We start from the raw sequence: 16,572 nt of genomic DNA, 5'->3' as shown, positions 1-16,572 counted from the left end.
AGTATTATGGTGTTATTTATTTTAGACTTATTGAGACTTAATGGTGTTATGGTGTTATTTATTTTAGACTTATTGAAACTTAATGGTGTTATGGTGTTATTTATTTACTTTTTTATCATGAGACTTATTGAGACTTATTGTTGGATCATTTTTAAAGGTGTAGCAAGTTAGAGCATTATTTTTTTATTGCATTTAAAATTGTTGTTATATAACGGATAGCAGGTAAGCCCGTTAGCCCACGGGTTAAATGGTACGGGTCGCGGGCCTTAGAATTCAAGACCGTTTATGATTACGGGATTTTTAAACCGCTCCGTTTAAGCCCGCACCGCCAAAACCCACGGGCTAAACGGTCAGGTAGCTCGTATACCCAGCCAGCTCTACTCACTAAGTATACACTTAGAGTGTGATGATTTTCACGCGTAGGTAAAAAGCCAATTGTAGAGTAAAAAGTTCAGAGCGACATCAAGTATCAAGGAATATACTACAATATCAGTAAGAAATCCTATAATGTGATTTTGACTTAGTTAGTGACATGTACTTATAAATGTCCTAGTTGCTCTGTTGAACTATTTTGGAACTGGTTTTTAATGACTAAACTAAATTGTTTTACTTTATTTCAATATGGATAGCATAAATTTATACTACTATATGCTTTAAATAGTATGTGATAATTGATGTAATATGATATTTTTATATTATCAATTACCATTTTAAGAAAATCAATTTTGAATTGGAAAATGTTTTTAGAAATTCAGGTGACATCTATAATATGTATAGGTATAATTATACGGGTTTTAGGTGTTACACTGAACATTTATCACATTCTCGGTCCTATCGGAAGACATTGTTGCCTTAAGTTCTTTTCATAGTAACTAGATAATCCGGGAATCAATATCTTCTATGCAATGTTATGAAATAAAAATGAAAATAATACATGCAATCAATAAACAAAGAGATGGGTCAGTAACATTCGATTAATTCAAATAATTCAAAGAATACTTAAATGCGGACTAATTTTTTTAAAAAATCAGATGTAAAACACACCAAAGAAAATTAAAATCCTAACTGCATGTGTTCTGGTACTCCTTGGTTATCTACATGGCTCTAGAGGGTAGGTTTGCTAAATTCTCTACATTAGGTTGGGTTCTAGCAAATGTTCCCAAGCCATCTATACAACCTGCTATGGCTGACTCTGATTCTGGCCTATTATATACTTGCGAATCAGATTCAACTCAGGGGATCACACCACTAAAAGTGTATCTTAGATATGATATCTGGATAAGCAACTTAGAATGCTTTCCAGAGATACTTTATCAGACCCACACAAGGAAGTCGAATGCACCTCTTGAGGTGTGACGTTTCTCCCTACTTAGGTAAATTGGGATTGAGCTCAGATTTAGAGAAATGATATGCAACAATCTTAAATATTCACAGAAGTGCAACCATTAACTAGAGAGAGAATCATTTTTCTGAAATAACATAACAAATTGTAAATTAAATAAGATCGAACTCATAATTTCCAAAATTCTAAATATAGGGTAACCAACCCGTGGCTCGACTCTCAAGTTGTTTAAAAAAATGTACCCAGTAGAGTCTCCAAGCTGTCCACACCGTTTTTATCCCGGGCGGGGAAAAACCTGTACCGACTTGGGGATTTTCTTTGAAAAGATTTTGAATATGAGGATTCGTTACTAATCATTTAAGGTGTTATTGGGACACCATAAAAATCGTGTGATTTTAATAAAAAAATTATTTTTATCAAAATATCAAGTTTTAGGGTCTGTAAAAATCCAAAAATCAGGTTTGGGAGTTGGTTACGCGAGGGGAAGGATTAGAACCCCCACAAGCACCAAAAAATTGGTACCTAGTGGATTACCCTATATTTAGAATAAAAAATTTTGAGTTTGAACTTTATTTAATTTCAAAATCATTATGGATTCAAAGTTGAAAAGGATATTCATTTATCAAGGCCGATAGCATTTGCCCCCATCACGAATGCAAGAGATCAAGTATTGTGCCCATAACTGAATATTGCCTCGATATTTAAGAAATCATGATGTGGTTTTGAAAATGATGCGACCTATTTCGGGAATCACCAGTAGTCACCCCTGAGCATACTTGCAGAAGATATACTATTAATTCCCTAATAAATGAACATTGCCTTAGGTTTAAAAAATAAAATGCAATCCAATAATTTTTTATTCTAACTTAAAGCATCAAATTATGAAAATTAAGGAACCTAGAGGCTCAAGCCTAAAATGTAGGTTATAATATTAACCCTATTTGATTTTTAATCAATTATTGAATCGATTAATTGAGATGGTTCATTGAGCATTTAGGCGAGGGCCGACTCGAATTATTCCCTAAACTAAGAGGACTATATTGAAATCTAGCTAAATGTGGAGGCTCTATTTAACCTATTTGATTATGTTAATCTTAAAAGTCTAACTAAAGTTCAGGGACTAAAGGGTTAAAGATATAAAATACCGAGTTCTAAGAGACTAGAAGTTTAAATACCTAAATCAAAAATACCTAAATCAAGAATTCCTAAAATTTAAGGACTAATCAACAAAATCAAAGTTCTAAATAATATCTAAATTAACCTATTTAAAATTATGGGATTAAATTAAAATAGTTTTTTTAGAAAATGTCAATTATTAACAAATTAAAAGTTCGAGCAATCAACTCGAGTAATCGAGCATCTTACGTTAAAACTCTGTTCGAATTGATCACTAATTAAAACTAAGGTGACACCCTAATTACTATAGTCGATTTTGTTTATTAACATAATCTAAGAACAAAATCTAAAAGACTAATTAACCAAAAACTATGAAATACTAACTATAATAATAAACACAATTAAATATATTAAAATAAAATAAATACACATCAAAGAAATTAAAAAAACGAGGATTAAATCACATGAATACAAAATTATAAGGATTAAAGAAAATAAATTAAAAATGTAGCAAGGGCTGAATTAAAACAAATTAAAATTTAATGGCTAAATCTAAACAAAATAAAAAATAGGTTAGGGACCAAAATGCAAAAACATGATAAAGTTACATGAACCTAAAACTATTTATCCATATTATTTAAGCCTAAAATACCCTATTAAATTAAAATGGGAAAATTACAAAATTAGTCCTGCCAAATTAAAATAAAATTTAAAATGTCACTACATATGATCGAAGTGTAAAAACACGCTAAACTTATAGTGACTAAACAATAAATAACTTAATAATATTATAACATGTCAGGAAAAGGGAAAATAACAGTTTCAACCCCTACATGTGACAAAATGTAAAAACAAGCTAAACTTATATGGACTAAATAGTGAATAGACCAAAAATTATATAGCATGCAAAGAAAAGGAAAAATAGCAGGTTTGTCGCTAAAGGTGGCTAAAACTTAAAATGTACTAAACCTAGGGGGACCTAAATGTGATTTTACCCTAAATTCTACCTATATATACAATTTTTTTCTTTCTTTTTTATTTTACACCGAAAACAAAAAAAATCCTCTCTCTTCTCTCCTCTCTCCTTCGGTTGACCCACTGTCGGCTACCTCGCACCCCGCTCCGACCGCTACACGCGGCAATTAGAACTCCCAAACTAACCTAAAAAGTCCCAAAACCCTATATCTACCAACCTAGGCCCTTATTTGGGGCTAAAAATACAAAACAAATGATAAATACCTCAAAAAACTCATTAGACCCTTCGATTTCCTTAACTTTGGCGACCTCCGACGAAGCCCCCTATGACTTGGGTAAACTCAAATCTAACCCTCTTCCCTTTTTTTGTGTGTGTTTACTGTGAAATGGCTTGGTTGTTATTGGTTTTTTTGAACTAAAACGTTTTTTCTACTACTTTTTTATTTTCTGTTGTTCTAAAACTAAAGGCCTTTTTTTGGTTGTTTACTAGAGGTGGGTATATGGGCTACCCGCCCGTTTAGCCCGCGGGTTTTAACGGTGCGGGCTTAAACGGTGCGGGCTAAAAAGCCCGCATTCATAAACGGTTTTGAATTTTAAGGCCCGCAGCCCGTCCATTTAACCCGCGGGCTAAACGGGCTTACCCGCGGCCCGTTTAATAAAAATAATTTTAAATGCTTTAAATACAATAAAAAATAATGTTTTAACTTGCTACACCTTTAAAAATGATCGAGCAACTTGAAAAGGAAGGTAGCATTGTCAAAATAATAAATAATATTTAAATTTTATTTTAAATAGCCGGAAATGATTATAAAATAATATTTTTTTAATTTTTTGATCATTAATAATATATATATATATATAATGATATAATTACTTAAACTCAAATTAAAAAAACAATATTCACTTATATCACCAAATTGAAAAACAAATAAAACAATAACCACATTATACTTTTATAAAACACGATTATTCAAGGTTATGATATGAATACACAGAAGTGTCTGAAAGTAGAAATTCAAACATAAAAATTTAACAAAGTCAAACATTATACAAATCTAACAAGAAAGTTGTCAAGTGTTTCTAATAATTGTATTTTATGGATACTTTAGAGAAATACTAAAACATAATATGAAAATATAAAATAAAATACTTACAGTATAAGAACAAATTTGAAAGATACAATTATACTAAAATTGATAAAATATAAGTCATTAATTTGTTAAAATATATTTATTTTGTAAAAGTTTTTAAAAGTTAAAAAGTATATTTTCAATTTTTTTATTTTACTTTTCTTTCTTATTTTTAATCCAAATATTACGTGTCATGTGATATATTATTAGAATATCACGTGACTTTTTATAATTAAAGAACAAAATGGATAACATACTTCATGAAAAAAATAAAGGTCAAAATTAAATAAAAAAAACTTTAAATACCAAAATGATAATGATGTATATTTAAATGAAAAAAATATCAAGCAACGGTAAAATTATGACAAACACCCTAATAAATTTAAGTTTTGAGGCCCGAAGCCCGCACGGGTCGCGGGATAAACGGGTAGCCCGCGGGCCTTAGCCAATATACCCAGCTCTATTGTTTACTGGTTATTTGAACCTAATTGAAAACGTTTTTTTTTATTTCGAAAACTAGAAATGGATTCTTCTTTCTTTTTACTGATATTCAAAACTAAAAAGAAAAAAATTACTACTACTTGAAATTAAAAAAAAAGATAGAAATACAACCTTGAAATTTTCAATTTATTTCTTCTGGAAAAATAAAAAACTGAGAGATTACAACGTTTATGTTTGGGGCCTTATACCCATTTACAGAGAAAATAAAATAATTGCATTTTTATTTGTTTGCTTGTTGTCTCTGTAGGTATCGTGGAGTGCTGGGTGGTGGTGGCGTGCGTGGAGCAACCCTCTGGCATTGAGGCAAAAATCGGCGCTAGCTAATTGGGTGAGTGGGGCGGCTACACTAGGGTTAGGTTTAGATTAGGGTAGGCTTGGGTTCTGTTTTATGCTTCGGATCGATTTCTGGTTGTGTTTTAGGTTGGATTATGTTTGGGGTTGTTTTGGTTTGGGCTTGAGGCCCGTTTGGGGTGTTGTAAATGGGGTATGTATGATGAAAAGGAAAAATAGCGATTACAATTTGACTATCGCCTAATTTGACAACGGTCAATTTATTATATAAGCTTAAAAATAAGTTCACTTATGATATATAAAATTATACAATAACATTATATATTGAAATTAAAATCAAATATTATAAATCTAAATTAATAATAGAAATATTGCCAAAGTTATTTAGTAATATATTGAAAAGTTGAAAATAATCAGTTGAATCACGAACTGATTAATTAGTAACACTAATTCAGATAGCCTCTTAAATACTAGTAAATTTTATGAATCAAAAATCGATTAATTATTACTATCAGTTCAGTCAACCGTTAGACAATAATCAAGAAGATTTTTGGATCAACATATATCTTTTATCAATCTGAACAATATCGAAATGACATATCATCACCTAAAACTCGAACTCAAGTTTGAGGATAAAATTGAGAAAAAGTACCAATTTCAAAATTACTATGGATACAAAATGTTTAAGGAAAAAATTGGAAATATTATGAAATAAATAAACTAAATATTGCTTTATCCCTATTATTATTATTATTATTATTTAGACTACGGAAGACTTAATTATGCAAAAGCTTAACTTTAATTGATATATAATGATGTCCCATTAAGGAATCATCAAGGCGGTGACATGTGAAAATATCCTTCCTTTGCGGGTCCTTCAACTATAAATAAGAAAAAGTATATTCTAATAATATGTTATATAAAATTATATTTAATTAATCTATGCTTATAATTTTACAATTATTTATTATAGAGTCGATGTACCTTTTGGCCCTGGTTTTGACTTTGATTAGCAATTTATCCTACATCCTCTTTTGTGCAATTTGGTCCTTGACCCTTCAGCTGCAATTTAATTCCTATAATTTAAAATCATGATTAAAATTCTTATTTATAAATTAAAATTTGTCTAGATTGTTGAGATTTATATATTAAATTTTAATTAAGGGCCAAATTATAGATTAAATATAAAGTCAGTGGCTAAATTGTATATCAAAGCAAAATTTGAGGGCCAAGTTGTTAAATAGAGTATTCAGATTCTAATCTTAAAGGTAATAATATGGTAAAAACATCTAAAACAATACAATAAAACGAATTATATAAAAAGTGAATATAAAATCCCTTTTCTATAACTTTACTTCTCAAATTTCGTAAGCAAACTTATCTATTTAGTTAAGCAATATCATTGCTCTAATTACACGCACGCATCTCCCAAATTTTGGTGTCAATTTTGACTTCCCGCTAATCGCATAACTCCATGCGTGAAATTACACGCGCAACAGTTACATCTAATTCCAAAAAAGTAAAAAAGGTTTAATTCCACTTACACCCCGATTATGGTTAGTGTTCTAAATTGGTCCAAAACTTCAAAATGTTGTATAATTAATTTAATATCACATAATATCATATCCTTTCATCAGTATAACCATCGACTTAAACATTAATTCAAATAACATAAAGTATGTATAAAACACATGAATGAAATTTTAACTTATTATATTTTTCTAACTTATTATATATACTATTTGAATCAAACTAAAATGGTGAAATTATATATAAGTTCAACTAAAATTTATAAATTCAAATTTAACCATTATATTAATAAAATTATGATTTAATCATTTTAAAATTTATAGATTAATTGTATTTTAATTTCTATAAAAATATATAATTCAATTTTGACCCTCCTAAACTGAGGACTAAGTTGATAGAAAGACCTGACTCATTCTAATTGAATGTAATGAAAATTGATGAATCCATTTAGAATCTAAATTATAAATGAGGAATATATAGCAAAATTAACCCAAACTGTTCCCCCTTCTCTTTTCTTTTAATTTATTTACCAGGTCTGATCGCCTCGGTCTATATTATATTGTTATATTGTCGGCTTCTTCTTCCTCACAAACTTATTATTAAAAAAGAACAGAGAAAGTAAAGAAAAAGGAAAGAAAGCTGCTTTTGTTTTGTTTTCCTTTGGCTTTGTCTCTCTGATTTCCCGGTGACAAGTCTGTTTCGTTCTTCTTGATCCCATAAAGTTCCTTTTTTTCCTCCTTTTTTATTTTAAATTTTTCACGTCGGATTCTGGACCTAAAACTACGAGTTTCAGGTCACCGGTGGTTAACATTTCGTGCAGTTAGTTCGGCTTCTCGGAACCGATTGGAGAAGAAAATGCTTTGTGTGATTGAAATACCAGAACGAATCAAAAGCTTGTTACAAGCTGATGAAGAGAAAATTTTTTGCTCCGAATGAATTGAACTAAGTTTTGAGTATTTACAATTTAGGGAGTTAGTTTCTTTTTTGGGGGATTTTTTAATGTGAATGACAGCAGTATTATAGGCGGCGACGGCGGTGTTTCCTTATAGAGTTGAAGTTAAATTTATGGTTGTGAAAGCTGATCTCTTTTTCACCATTTGTTGGAGCAAAACTAGTTGTTGGATTCGCTGAGAGAAGGGTTTTTTTTATTATTGTTTTTTCTTAGTTGACCCAAATTTGTATGAAGCATGAAGGCTCCACCAAATGGATTTTTGGCAAATCCTGCTGAAGGTTTGTTTTTCTCCTTACCAATTTCTTTTTTATTTGAGTATGGGGAGTTTTGTTTTATCAGAGTAATTGGTCGATTAATTCGGATTGAATACTAAAAAGAGATTTTTGCTTAATTATTAGCATATATATTTAGTTGCTGATGGATTTCCCCCCTACAATAGCCAGATCCCCTCTAAAATTATTGTTGGTTTAAAGAAATTAGTTTCTTTTTTAGGGTCGTTTAATGCTTTATACTATAATCTTTTGAGAAATCCTTTAAAATTCCATTTCCATAAAAATGGAAAGTAGGTAGCAACAAGACAAGAAATGAAGTTTTTGTAACTGAACTGAGTGTAAAGTTTCCCTTTTTTTTAGAGGGAAAGATTTGGGTTTGGGATCATTTATCATTTGCAAATTGGAGGTGAAACAAGGGGCAAAGACGAAGTCTTAATTATATAAGAATATTCATGATAACCTTTTTCATGAATTGGAAATTTCTTGCTTTGAGTCTAGAATTCTATAAAGTTGATTCTTAACTTGTATATCATTCGAAAATTTTGAAAGATATGGATATTGTGAATCTTTAGGTAGTTGAAGCTTTTAATTTTTTTTTCCCTTCTCTTGTGTGGTTTTTGGGTTGTTTGATAATTTCTGGTTGGTTTCGGTAATGCAGGAGAAAGGAAGAGTATCAATTCAGAATTATGGCATGCTTGTGCTGGACCACTTGTTTCTTTGCCGCCAGTTGGAAGTTTGGTGGTTTACTTCCCTCAAGGCCATAGCGAGCAAGTGAGTCGTTTTCCTTATTTATTGCTATGGAATAATTGTTTCTGAACCTGGTCTTTTATGATTTTTTTATTCTTTCTAATTAATAATGTATATTTCTTCTCAGGTTGCGGCATCAATGCAGAAGGAGACTGATTTCGTTCCAAGCTACCCTAATCTTCCTTCCAAGTTAATTTGCATGCTACATAATGTCACATTGCATGTAAGCAAAAGCAAGCCACTGTTATCCCCAGTTTCTTTTGTTCTTTAAACCGTTGAAAAGAAAGTGGTTGTTCCTAAATGAATTTTGTGAATTTATCTTGAGATGCATGTGCGCAGCTATGTGCTGCACCATTTGATTGACAATTTCGCTTTCCTTTAAGCTAAGTCGTTGCTGACTTAGGTACTTGGTGCATCCGTTTGGCCATCCGGATGGTGTAGATAACTTTTTAACAGTTTGAAATGATCTAAAAGTAAAGTTATAAGGTTCTTTGAAGCTTCTAATTTATTTGTTTATATAAATTTTGAATCAGGCTGATCCGGAAACTGATGAGGTCTATGCTCAGATGACTCTTCAACCTGTAAGCAAAGTAGGTCAACTGATCCATTTGAGAATTACTATATTAGTATTGCAGTAACTGCCTCCTTTTCCCTTCCTGAAATTTGGGGAAGAATTTTAAAGTAGTATTCTACAGTATGACAGGGAAGCATTCCTAGCATCTGATATAGGCCTCAAGCAAAGTAGACAACCTGCTGAGTTCTTCTGCAAAACTCTTACAGCTAGTGACACTAGCACTCATGGTGGATTTTCTGTGCCTCGTAGAGCAGCTGAGAAGATCTTCCCTCCTCTGGTTTGTAAAACTTTTCAGTATTTCGATTTCTATTTTGCGATTTGAGAGGCATGTAAGCATTTTGTGCCTACTTTTACCGAGACTAAAATGATGATGTTTGATAGGATTTTTCGATGCAACCACCTGCTCAAGAGCTAGTAGCCAGAGATTTACATGAGAATACATGGTCATTTAGACATATCTATCGAGGTATCAGTTTCTTCTAGATGCCGCCCTTCCGTTTCAGAATTAGAAGTCTGTTTTTGCTGCAAAGCAATCATTACTTATGTTCTCATAAATATATTCACTAGCATCCTTGCTACTCAAAACAGTTCATGGATAAAGAAATCCATCTTTCACAACTTAATCATACTTAATAATGTTTTTGGTTATACCGGTCATATCGTTTCAATCACTGTATTATGATACTCAAAACAGTTTGAGGATAAAGAAATTGAATAATATATTTCAATGCATAATGGCTTCTTTGCAGGTCAACCAAAGAGGCACCTTCTAACTACTGGTTGGAGTGTCTTTGTTAGCAACAAAAGACTTTTTGCCGGTGATTCTGTTCTTTTCATAAGGTATGGTTCATTTCATACATATATGGTGACACACATTCGTATATCATTTTTATGCTGCTTAACTGGAACACTTTGCTTAAATGTAGAGATGAAAAGTCACAGTTTCTCTTGGGTATAAGGCGGGCTAATAGACGGCAGCCAGCTCTCTCTTCATCGGTTATTTCTAGTGATAGCATGCATATTGGGATCCTTGCTGCTGCGGCTCATGCTGCTGCAAATAACAGCCCATTTACTATATTCTACAATCCAAGGTATTGCTGCCTATAATATTTTTTTGACTGTCCTTTAATTCATTGTTATCATGAAATCATCTTCTTTTTTTCGTCGTAAAAGATAAGGTATCGATATGTCTGAATAGATTTTATTAATTTTGATAGGGCAAGTTCTTCTGAGTTTGTGGTACCCTTGGCAAAGTATAACAAAGCCATGTATACCCAAGTTTCTCTTGGCATGCGGTTTAGAATGATGTTTGAAACCGAGGAGTCTGGAGTACGCAGATACATGGGTACAATTACTGGTATCAGCGACCTGGATCCTGTGCGATGGAAGAATTCACAGTGGCGCAATCTTCAGGTATTCTTAGAACGTTCTGATAGTATAAACGCAAGTGTTGTCCATTTTTATGTTGTACTTTTTTTCCAAATATGTCTGGCATGATATCAGTGGAAAATACATTGTTAACATGCAAATTTTAAGTTCATCTGTTGTATCCGTTATACTACATGGCTCTAATATATATGAACTTGGCTACAGAAATCTTTATCTCCCAGGGTAACATGTAAATCTTGATATTTGTTGCATAAGGAGAAAAAAGGCTTGTTATTTTTCGATTTTGGTAATTTATTTTCATATCAAAACAGGTAGGATGGGATGAATCAACTGCTGGTGAACGGCCTAGCCGAGTTTCAGTTTGGGATATTGAGCCTGTTGTAACTCCTTTCTACATATGCCCGCCGCCGTTTTTCAGGCCCAGGTTCCCCAAGCTACCAGGGATGCCAGGTGAACCGTATTACTAGATATATCTTGCTAAACAAGGACAAATAACAGGAAAAGTAAAGAACTTAGTTCTAATCTTTGAAGATGCTTTTGCAGATAATGACGGTGATGTTGAGAATGCTTTCAAGAGAGCTATGCCCTGGCTTGGAGATGACTTTGGCATGAAGGACTCACCTAGTTCAGTCTTTCCTGGTTTGAGTTTAGTTCAGTGGATGAACATGCAACAAAATAATCAGCTGGCAGCTGCTCAATCAGGACTCTTTCGAATGGCTTCTTCAAATCCTTTGCAAAATAACCTTAGCGCCGACGATCCTTCCAAATTATTGAATTTTCAAGCTCCAGCATTACCTGCATCAAATTTGCAGTTTAACAAAGCTAATCCGAACCAAGTCAACCAGCTGCCTCAGGCGCCTATGACATGGCCCCAGCAGCAGCAACTCCAGCAGTTATTGCAGACTCCTCTTAATCAAAATCAACAGCATCTATCCCAACAGCAGTTGCAGCGACAACAGCCGCCTCAGCCTCAGCCACAGCCACAGCCACCTCTACAGCAGCAGCAGCAGCAACCGCCGCTGGCAAAGCAGCAACAAAGACAACCACCACAGCCGCAGCAGCTGTTGCAACAACAATTTGTATCGGCTCAAATAAATAATGGCATCACTGCCGCAAACCAGATCCCGAATCAAAATTTGCATCAACAAGGTGCTTATTCTCAGAATCAGCAACAACAACCACAATTACTTAATAGCCAGTCAACTCAAACCATCCTTTTGGCTAATAAGACTTCATATCCTTTAACGTCATTACCTCGAGAGACGCAGAATCAACAACAGATGGAACAGCAACCTAACCTTGTACAGAGCCAACAGCAACCTAACCTTGTACAGAGCCAACAGCAACAAATGCAGTTGCAGCGAAGTCTGTCTAAGAGGACACAGCAGCAGCCGCAGATTCATCATCTGGCTCAGCAGGGCCTATCTGAGCAGCAGCTTCATTTACGACCATTACAGAATTTGCAGCAACAGCAGCAGCAGTGGTCCCAACAATTACTCTCACCAACTGGATCACTGTTGCAGTCTCCATTGATGCAGCAACAGCTAATGCATCAACAAAACCAATCATTACAACATTTGCCTCTTTCTCAGAGTCCACAAACACTTGGCAGCAATGGCTTTTCAACATCAATGCTCATGCAACCTCAACAGCCTGTGGTGAGCCAACCTCCAAGTCAGAACAAACCACTTATGGCTATGAGAACCCATTCTGGTCTTACAGATGGTGATGCTCCATCATGTTCAACCTCACCTTCTACCAATAATTGTCAGGTTTCACCATCAAGCTTTCTAAGCAGAAGTCAGCAAGTACCGCCCATATTGGTGACAGATCCAGTTGTTGAGCCTGCAAGTACACTGGTTCAGGAGCTTCAGAGCAAGCCTGATGTCCAAATCAAACATGAGCTACCTGCTTCTAAAGGTCCAGAACAATCGAAGTACAAAAGTACTGTGCCAGACCAATTAGAAGCATCCTCTTCTGGAACGTCATATTGCCTGGATGCAGGAACCATCCAGCATAATTTCTCCCTCCCCACCTTTCTGGAAGGTGATGTCCAATCACATCCTCAGAACAATCTTCCATTTACACCTAATACTGATGGACTGGCACTTGACACTTTGTTATCAAGGGGATATGACTCTCAAAAGGATCTTCAAAACCTGCTTTCTAATTATGGTGGCAATCCAAGAGATATTGACACACAGATATCCACTGCTGCAATAAGCTCTCATTCGTTTGGTGTGCCAAACATACCTTTCAAGACTGGGTGTTCAAATGATGTTGCCATAAACGATGCAGGAGTTTTAAACGGCGGATTGTGGGCCAACCAAACTCAACGTATGCGAACATATACAAAGGTATGTAAGAAGCTCAACTAGAAATGCCGCATGTACATTATAATCAGATTTTTTAACCTCAAGACTTTCTGAGCCTAAACATGAGTTCAAGTTAAACAAGTATCATATTTGTTCACTAGAGTGATACATATATGTTATGAGGCAGCTTAAGTAAGTCCCAATGTTATAGTATAACCTCTAAATGCTTGGTGCTGGTTTGAACTTGTGAAGGTGCAAAAGCGAGGCTCTGTGGGAAGATCAATTGATGTGACTCGCTACAAAGGGTATGATGAACTCAGGCATGATCTAGCCCGCATGTTTGGTATTGAGGGGCAGATGGAAGATCCACAAAGTTCTGACTGGAAACTAGTTTATGTGGATCACGAAAATGACATATTACTTGTCGGAGATGATCCTTGGGAGTAAGCAACGACACCAGTTTGAACTAACTTCCAGCATTTGGTCTTTCTGTTTTAGGTCCCTAACTTTGTAATCTCTAATTCCTTTCAGAGAATTCGTAAGCTGTGTTCAGAGCATAAAAATACTGTCATCCGCAGAAGTACAGCGGATGAGCTTGGATGGTGATCTCGGAAATGTGGCTGTTCTCAATCAAGCTTGCAGTGACATTGATAGTGGAAATGCATGGAGAGGACATTATGATGATCCCTCAGCTGCCTCTTAACAGATAAAAGTCTCAAAACTCAAATGCTAAAACAAATTGATCTATCTTCTGCCTTTGGGCTTTGCCTAGGCTTATTGATGAATTGAATTTATGCATATTCAGGGAAAATATGCTGATTCAGATGGTGTTCAATTTTGAAAACTTGGCAGAGCATCCTTTTTGACTTGGGAGCAAGTTATCATTTTAATGTATAATATAACCATATCTAGAGATAATCTGACATTATCAGGCATGCTTTGTACTGGCAATACACAATTAGCATCAATTTTTGCTCATGTTGCAGCAGATACAATTGGAAATTTCTTTCAGGTGAAATGAATATATCCATGGTGTCATAACCGGTTTTCTCCCGGCACAATTTTTTTACTTGGCGGGAAAAATGATGTGAATAAATAGTTTTTAAAATATTTTGGGAGTCGTCATCGGCTTTTTGGGTCAGGTAGGTCGAATACCTAAAATTTATCTTTTAAAAGAGTTTTTAAGAAAACATTAGTTAAAAGATAAATTGATTTGTATTTTAACTAAAAATTCGTTCTTTCTAATAATAAATAAAAATAAGATTCGTGGTCGATTACGTTTGGGGAAGGATTAGTACCTTCACAACGCCCAAAATTGGTATCCATTAATTATAAATTCTCTATTATTGAAAATTTAAAAATTCATAAATATATTTAATTTATAATCATGTTATTTCAAATTTATAATTTTAAGAAAATATATTAATTTATATATATAAATAAGATATTTATTTATTTAGAAATATTAGAAAAGAGCTTCTAGGTGTTTTAAGACAGCTCCTTTCTTAATATTAAAAACTAAATAAATATTAATAAAATATTTCTACTAATATATATATAATTGATAAAAGTAAAATATTTATTTAAAAATATCAGAAAATGGACATCTAGTTGCTTTAAGACTATCCTTTTTCTTTGATATTTAAAAATAAATCTTATTATAATATTGTATTCCATGTAAATATTAGTGAATAAAACATAAATAAATAAAATACTATATTTAAAGTATAGGATCAAAATAAAATTAATATTATATGGTATTTTATAATATTAAGTAAAAAACAATAATGATCAAAATAAAAGAAATTAAAGAAATAATATTAAATTGCAAAATATTAAAACTTATGGTAAAACTAATTAATGATTGAATTATAAGTTGTAAAACTTAAATGCTCTAACTCCAAATATTATAAAATTTGAGCGCTAACAGTGTGATTTAACCTATATTAGTTAATCGGGATTGAAATATTAAATATAAAAATATGAGGGACTAAATATGATATTTATCCTAAATATACAAATATTTACTGATTAATGACTAAAACATAATATATTAAAATTTGAATGCCAAATTAAAATAAATAAAAATAACTTGTGGTGATTATTTTGTAAAGATTACAAACATGGAACACCGCGGAAGAGGTTTACCCCTTAGGAAATTACAGAAACACCCTTCCCCAAAACGACATCGTTTGGGAGAGGGTATTTAAACCCTTAAATGGTCGGCCCTAGAGCCATCTTCCTTCATTTTCTTCTTTTCTCTTCTCTATCTAGAACTGAGAGAGAGATTTCTCTCTCGCCTCTCTCCTCCAACCGGAGGAAGGTCGGCCATCGATCGGCAGTCGTCTGCCGCCAACTCTGCCTTCAACAACCGCCTTCGGTGGCTGGAAAAAAAAAAATTACACTAAAATACAACCCTGATTTCCCCAAGGCCGAGTCCGGCCTTAGTTTCCCCTAAAAGACTCCTAATCAGAGTAGATTTATGAAAATACCTTCGGTATTTTCTGTTCTCCGGCGATGTTTAGTGCTTCCGGCGATGGTCAAGGCTCCAAGGGTAAGTTTCTTTCTTCTTTCTTTGTTTTCTGTTTTTCTCTTGGGTTGCTTTCGTGGTTGTTGTCTGCTCTCTGTCTTTGTGTTTTTGGGTTGCTGTCCGTGTCTCTGTTCTCTCCTTCCTCTCTCTTTTTCTTGCAGGGGATGGTGGCTTTTATAGCCACCATTGGTAATGGCTTCGGACCGATCCCATGGAGTTGGCCTAGGTGAGTCACCATAGCTATGGTGGTGACTCACCATAGAGCTCGGCGTGGGAGGCTGTCATCGTGGCAGTAAAGCTTCTGGAGTCTTCTGGCGAGGACGGCGGCAGCTGGATCGTCGGTATGGCTACAACAGAGGCGACGACGTGGCCCTAGGGTGATGATACCCTAGGGTTTCATCTGGATGCGCATGGGCCGTTGGATCTTGGTGGCTGGGAGATCCTTTGGTCAAAGGCTGCGGCTGGGAGCTAGGGTTAGAAAACCCTAGTTGAAATGATACAAACCCTAAAGGGTTTGGGTCTTCTATTAGGCCATCGAGTTTGGGTCATTGTTGGGCATGATGTAATTGGGTTGGGTTTTGTAAAACGGGTTTGTAATGTAAATAATAATTTTTTTTATTAATAATAATAATAATAATGATAATGATAATAATAATAATAATAATAATATTAATAATAATAAATCAAATAAAAAAATTAGTGTCTTCAGCTGCCCCTCTTTGCTCATTCTTGTGTTAACGAGAATAGGACAAAGATAAAAAGACAATAAGTTTTTTTTCATTTGACTTCAATTGATTATGATGGCAATATTGAACAAGTTCTTCTCATTATGAACTCTTCCACTGGGGATGACAATTCATCTCTTTCTGTAATGTAATCTACCAAAAAGTTGAACAAGCTCTTCTCAT

General features: G+C 33.8%; 1 protein-coding gene across 2 annotated transcripts; it reads left to right on the top strand.

Annotated features, from left to right (window-relative positions):
* Positions 1–7,920: 7,920 nt before the first annotated feature.
* LOC120149379 (auxin response factor 19-like) lies at positions 7,921–14,166 on the top strand. 2 transcript variants are annotated; one of them, XM_039162173.1, is made up of 14 exons: positions 7,921–7,976; positions 8,020–8,115; positions 8,768–8,880; positions 8,984–9,079; positions 9,390–9,446; positions 9,552–9,707; positions 9,812–9,896; positions 10,180–10,270; positions 10,357–10,521; positions 10,648–10,843; positions 11,131–11,269; positions 11,363–13,176; positions 13,387–13,577; positions 13,666–14,166. In XM_039162173.1, exons 2-14 carry the CDS (start codon positions 8,073–8,075, stop codon positions 13,835–13,837), a joined length of 3,318 nt encoding a protein of 1,105 aa, XP_039018104.1. In that variant the 5' UTR covers positions 7,921–7,976; positions 8,020–8,072; the 3' UTR covers positions 13,838–14,166. The 2 variants fall into 2 exon arrangements, with proteins under 2 accessions (XP_039018104.1, XP_039018105.1); XM_039162174.1 differs by having other exon boundaries at positions 7,972–8,115.
* Positions 14,167–16,572: the final 2,406 nt, after the last annotated feature.

The sequence above is a fragment of the Hibiscus syriacus genome, unplaced genomic scaffold, assembly GCF_006381635.1.
Source record: "Hibiscus syriacus cultivar Baekdansim isolate YM2019G1 unplaced genomic scaffold, ASM638163v2 tig00111002_pilon, whole genome shotgun sequence".
Lineage (NCBI taxonomy): Eukaryota > Viridiplantae > Streptophyta > Magnoliopsida > Malvales > Malvaceae > Hibiscus > Hibiscus syriacus.
This window is presented reverse-complemented; position numbering and strand designations above follow the sequence as displayed.

Excerpts from the sequence above, each read along its gene's own strand:
- LOC120149379 (XM_039162173.1), top strand. The coding sequence starts at position 8,073 with ATGAAGGCTCCACCAAATGGATTTTTGGCAAATCCTGCTGAAG. Across the intron at positions 9,447-9,551 it reads CTCTTCAACCTGTAAGCAAA|TATGACAGGGAAGCATTCCT; the intron begins GTAGGTCAACTG and ends AGTATTCTACAG. Across the intron at positions 13,578-13,665 it reads GTCGGAGATGATCCTTGGGA|AGAATTCGTAAGCTGTGTTC; the intron begins GTAAGCAACGAC and ends AATTCCTTTCAG.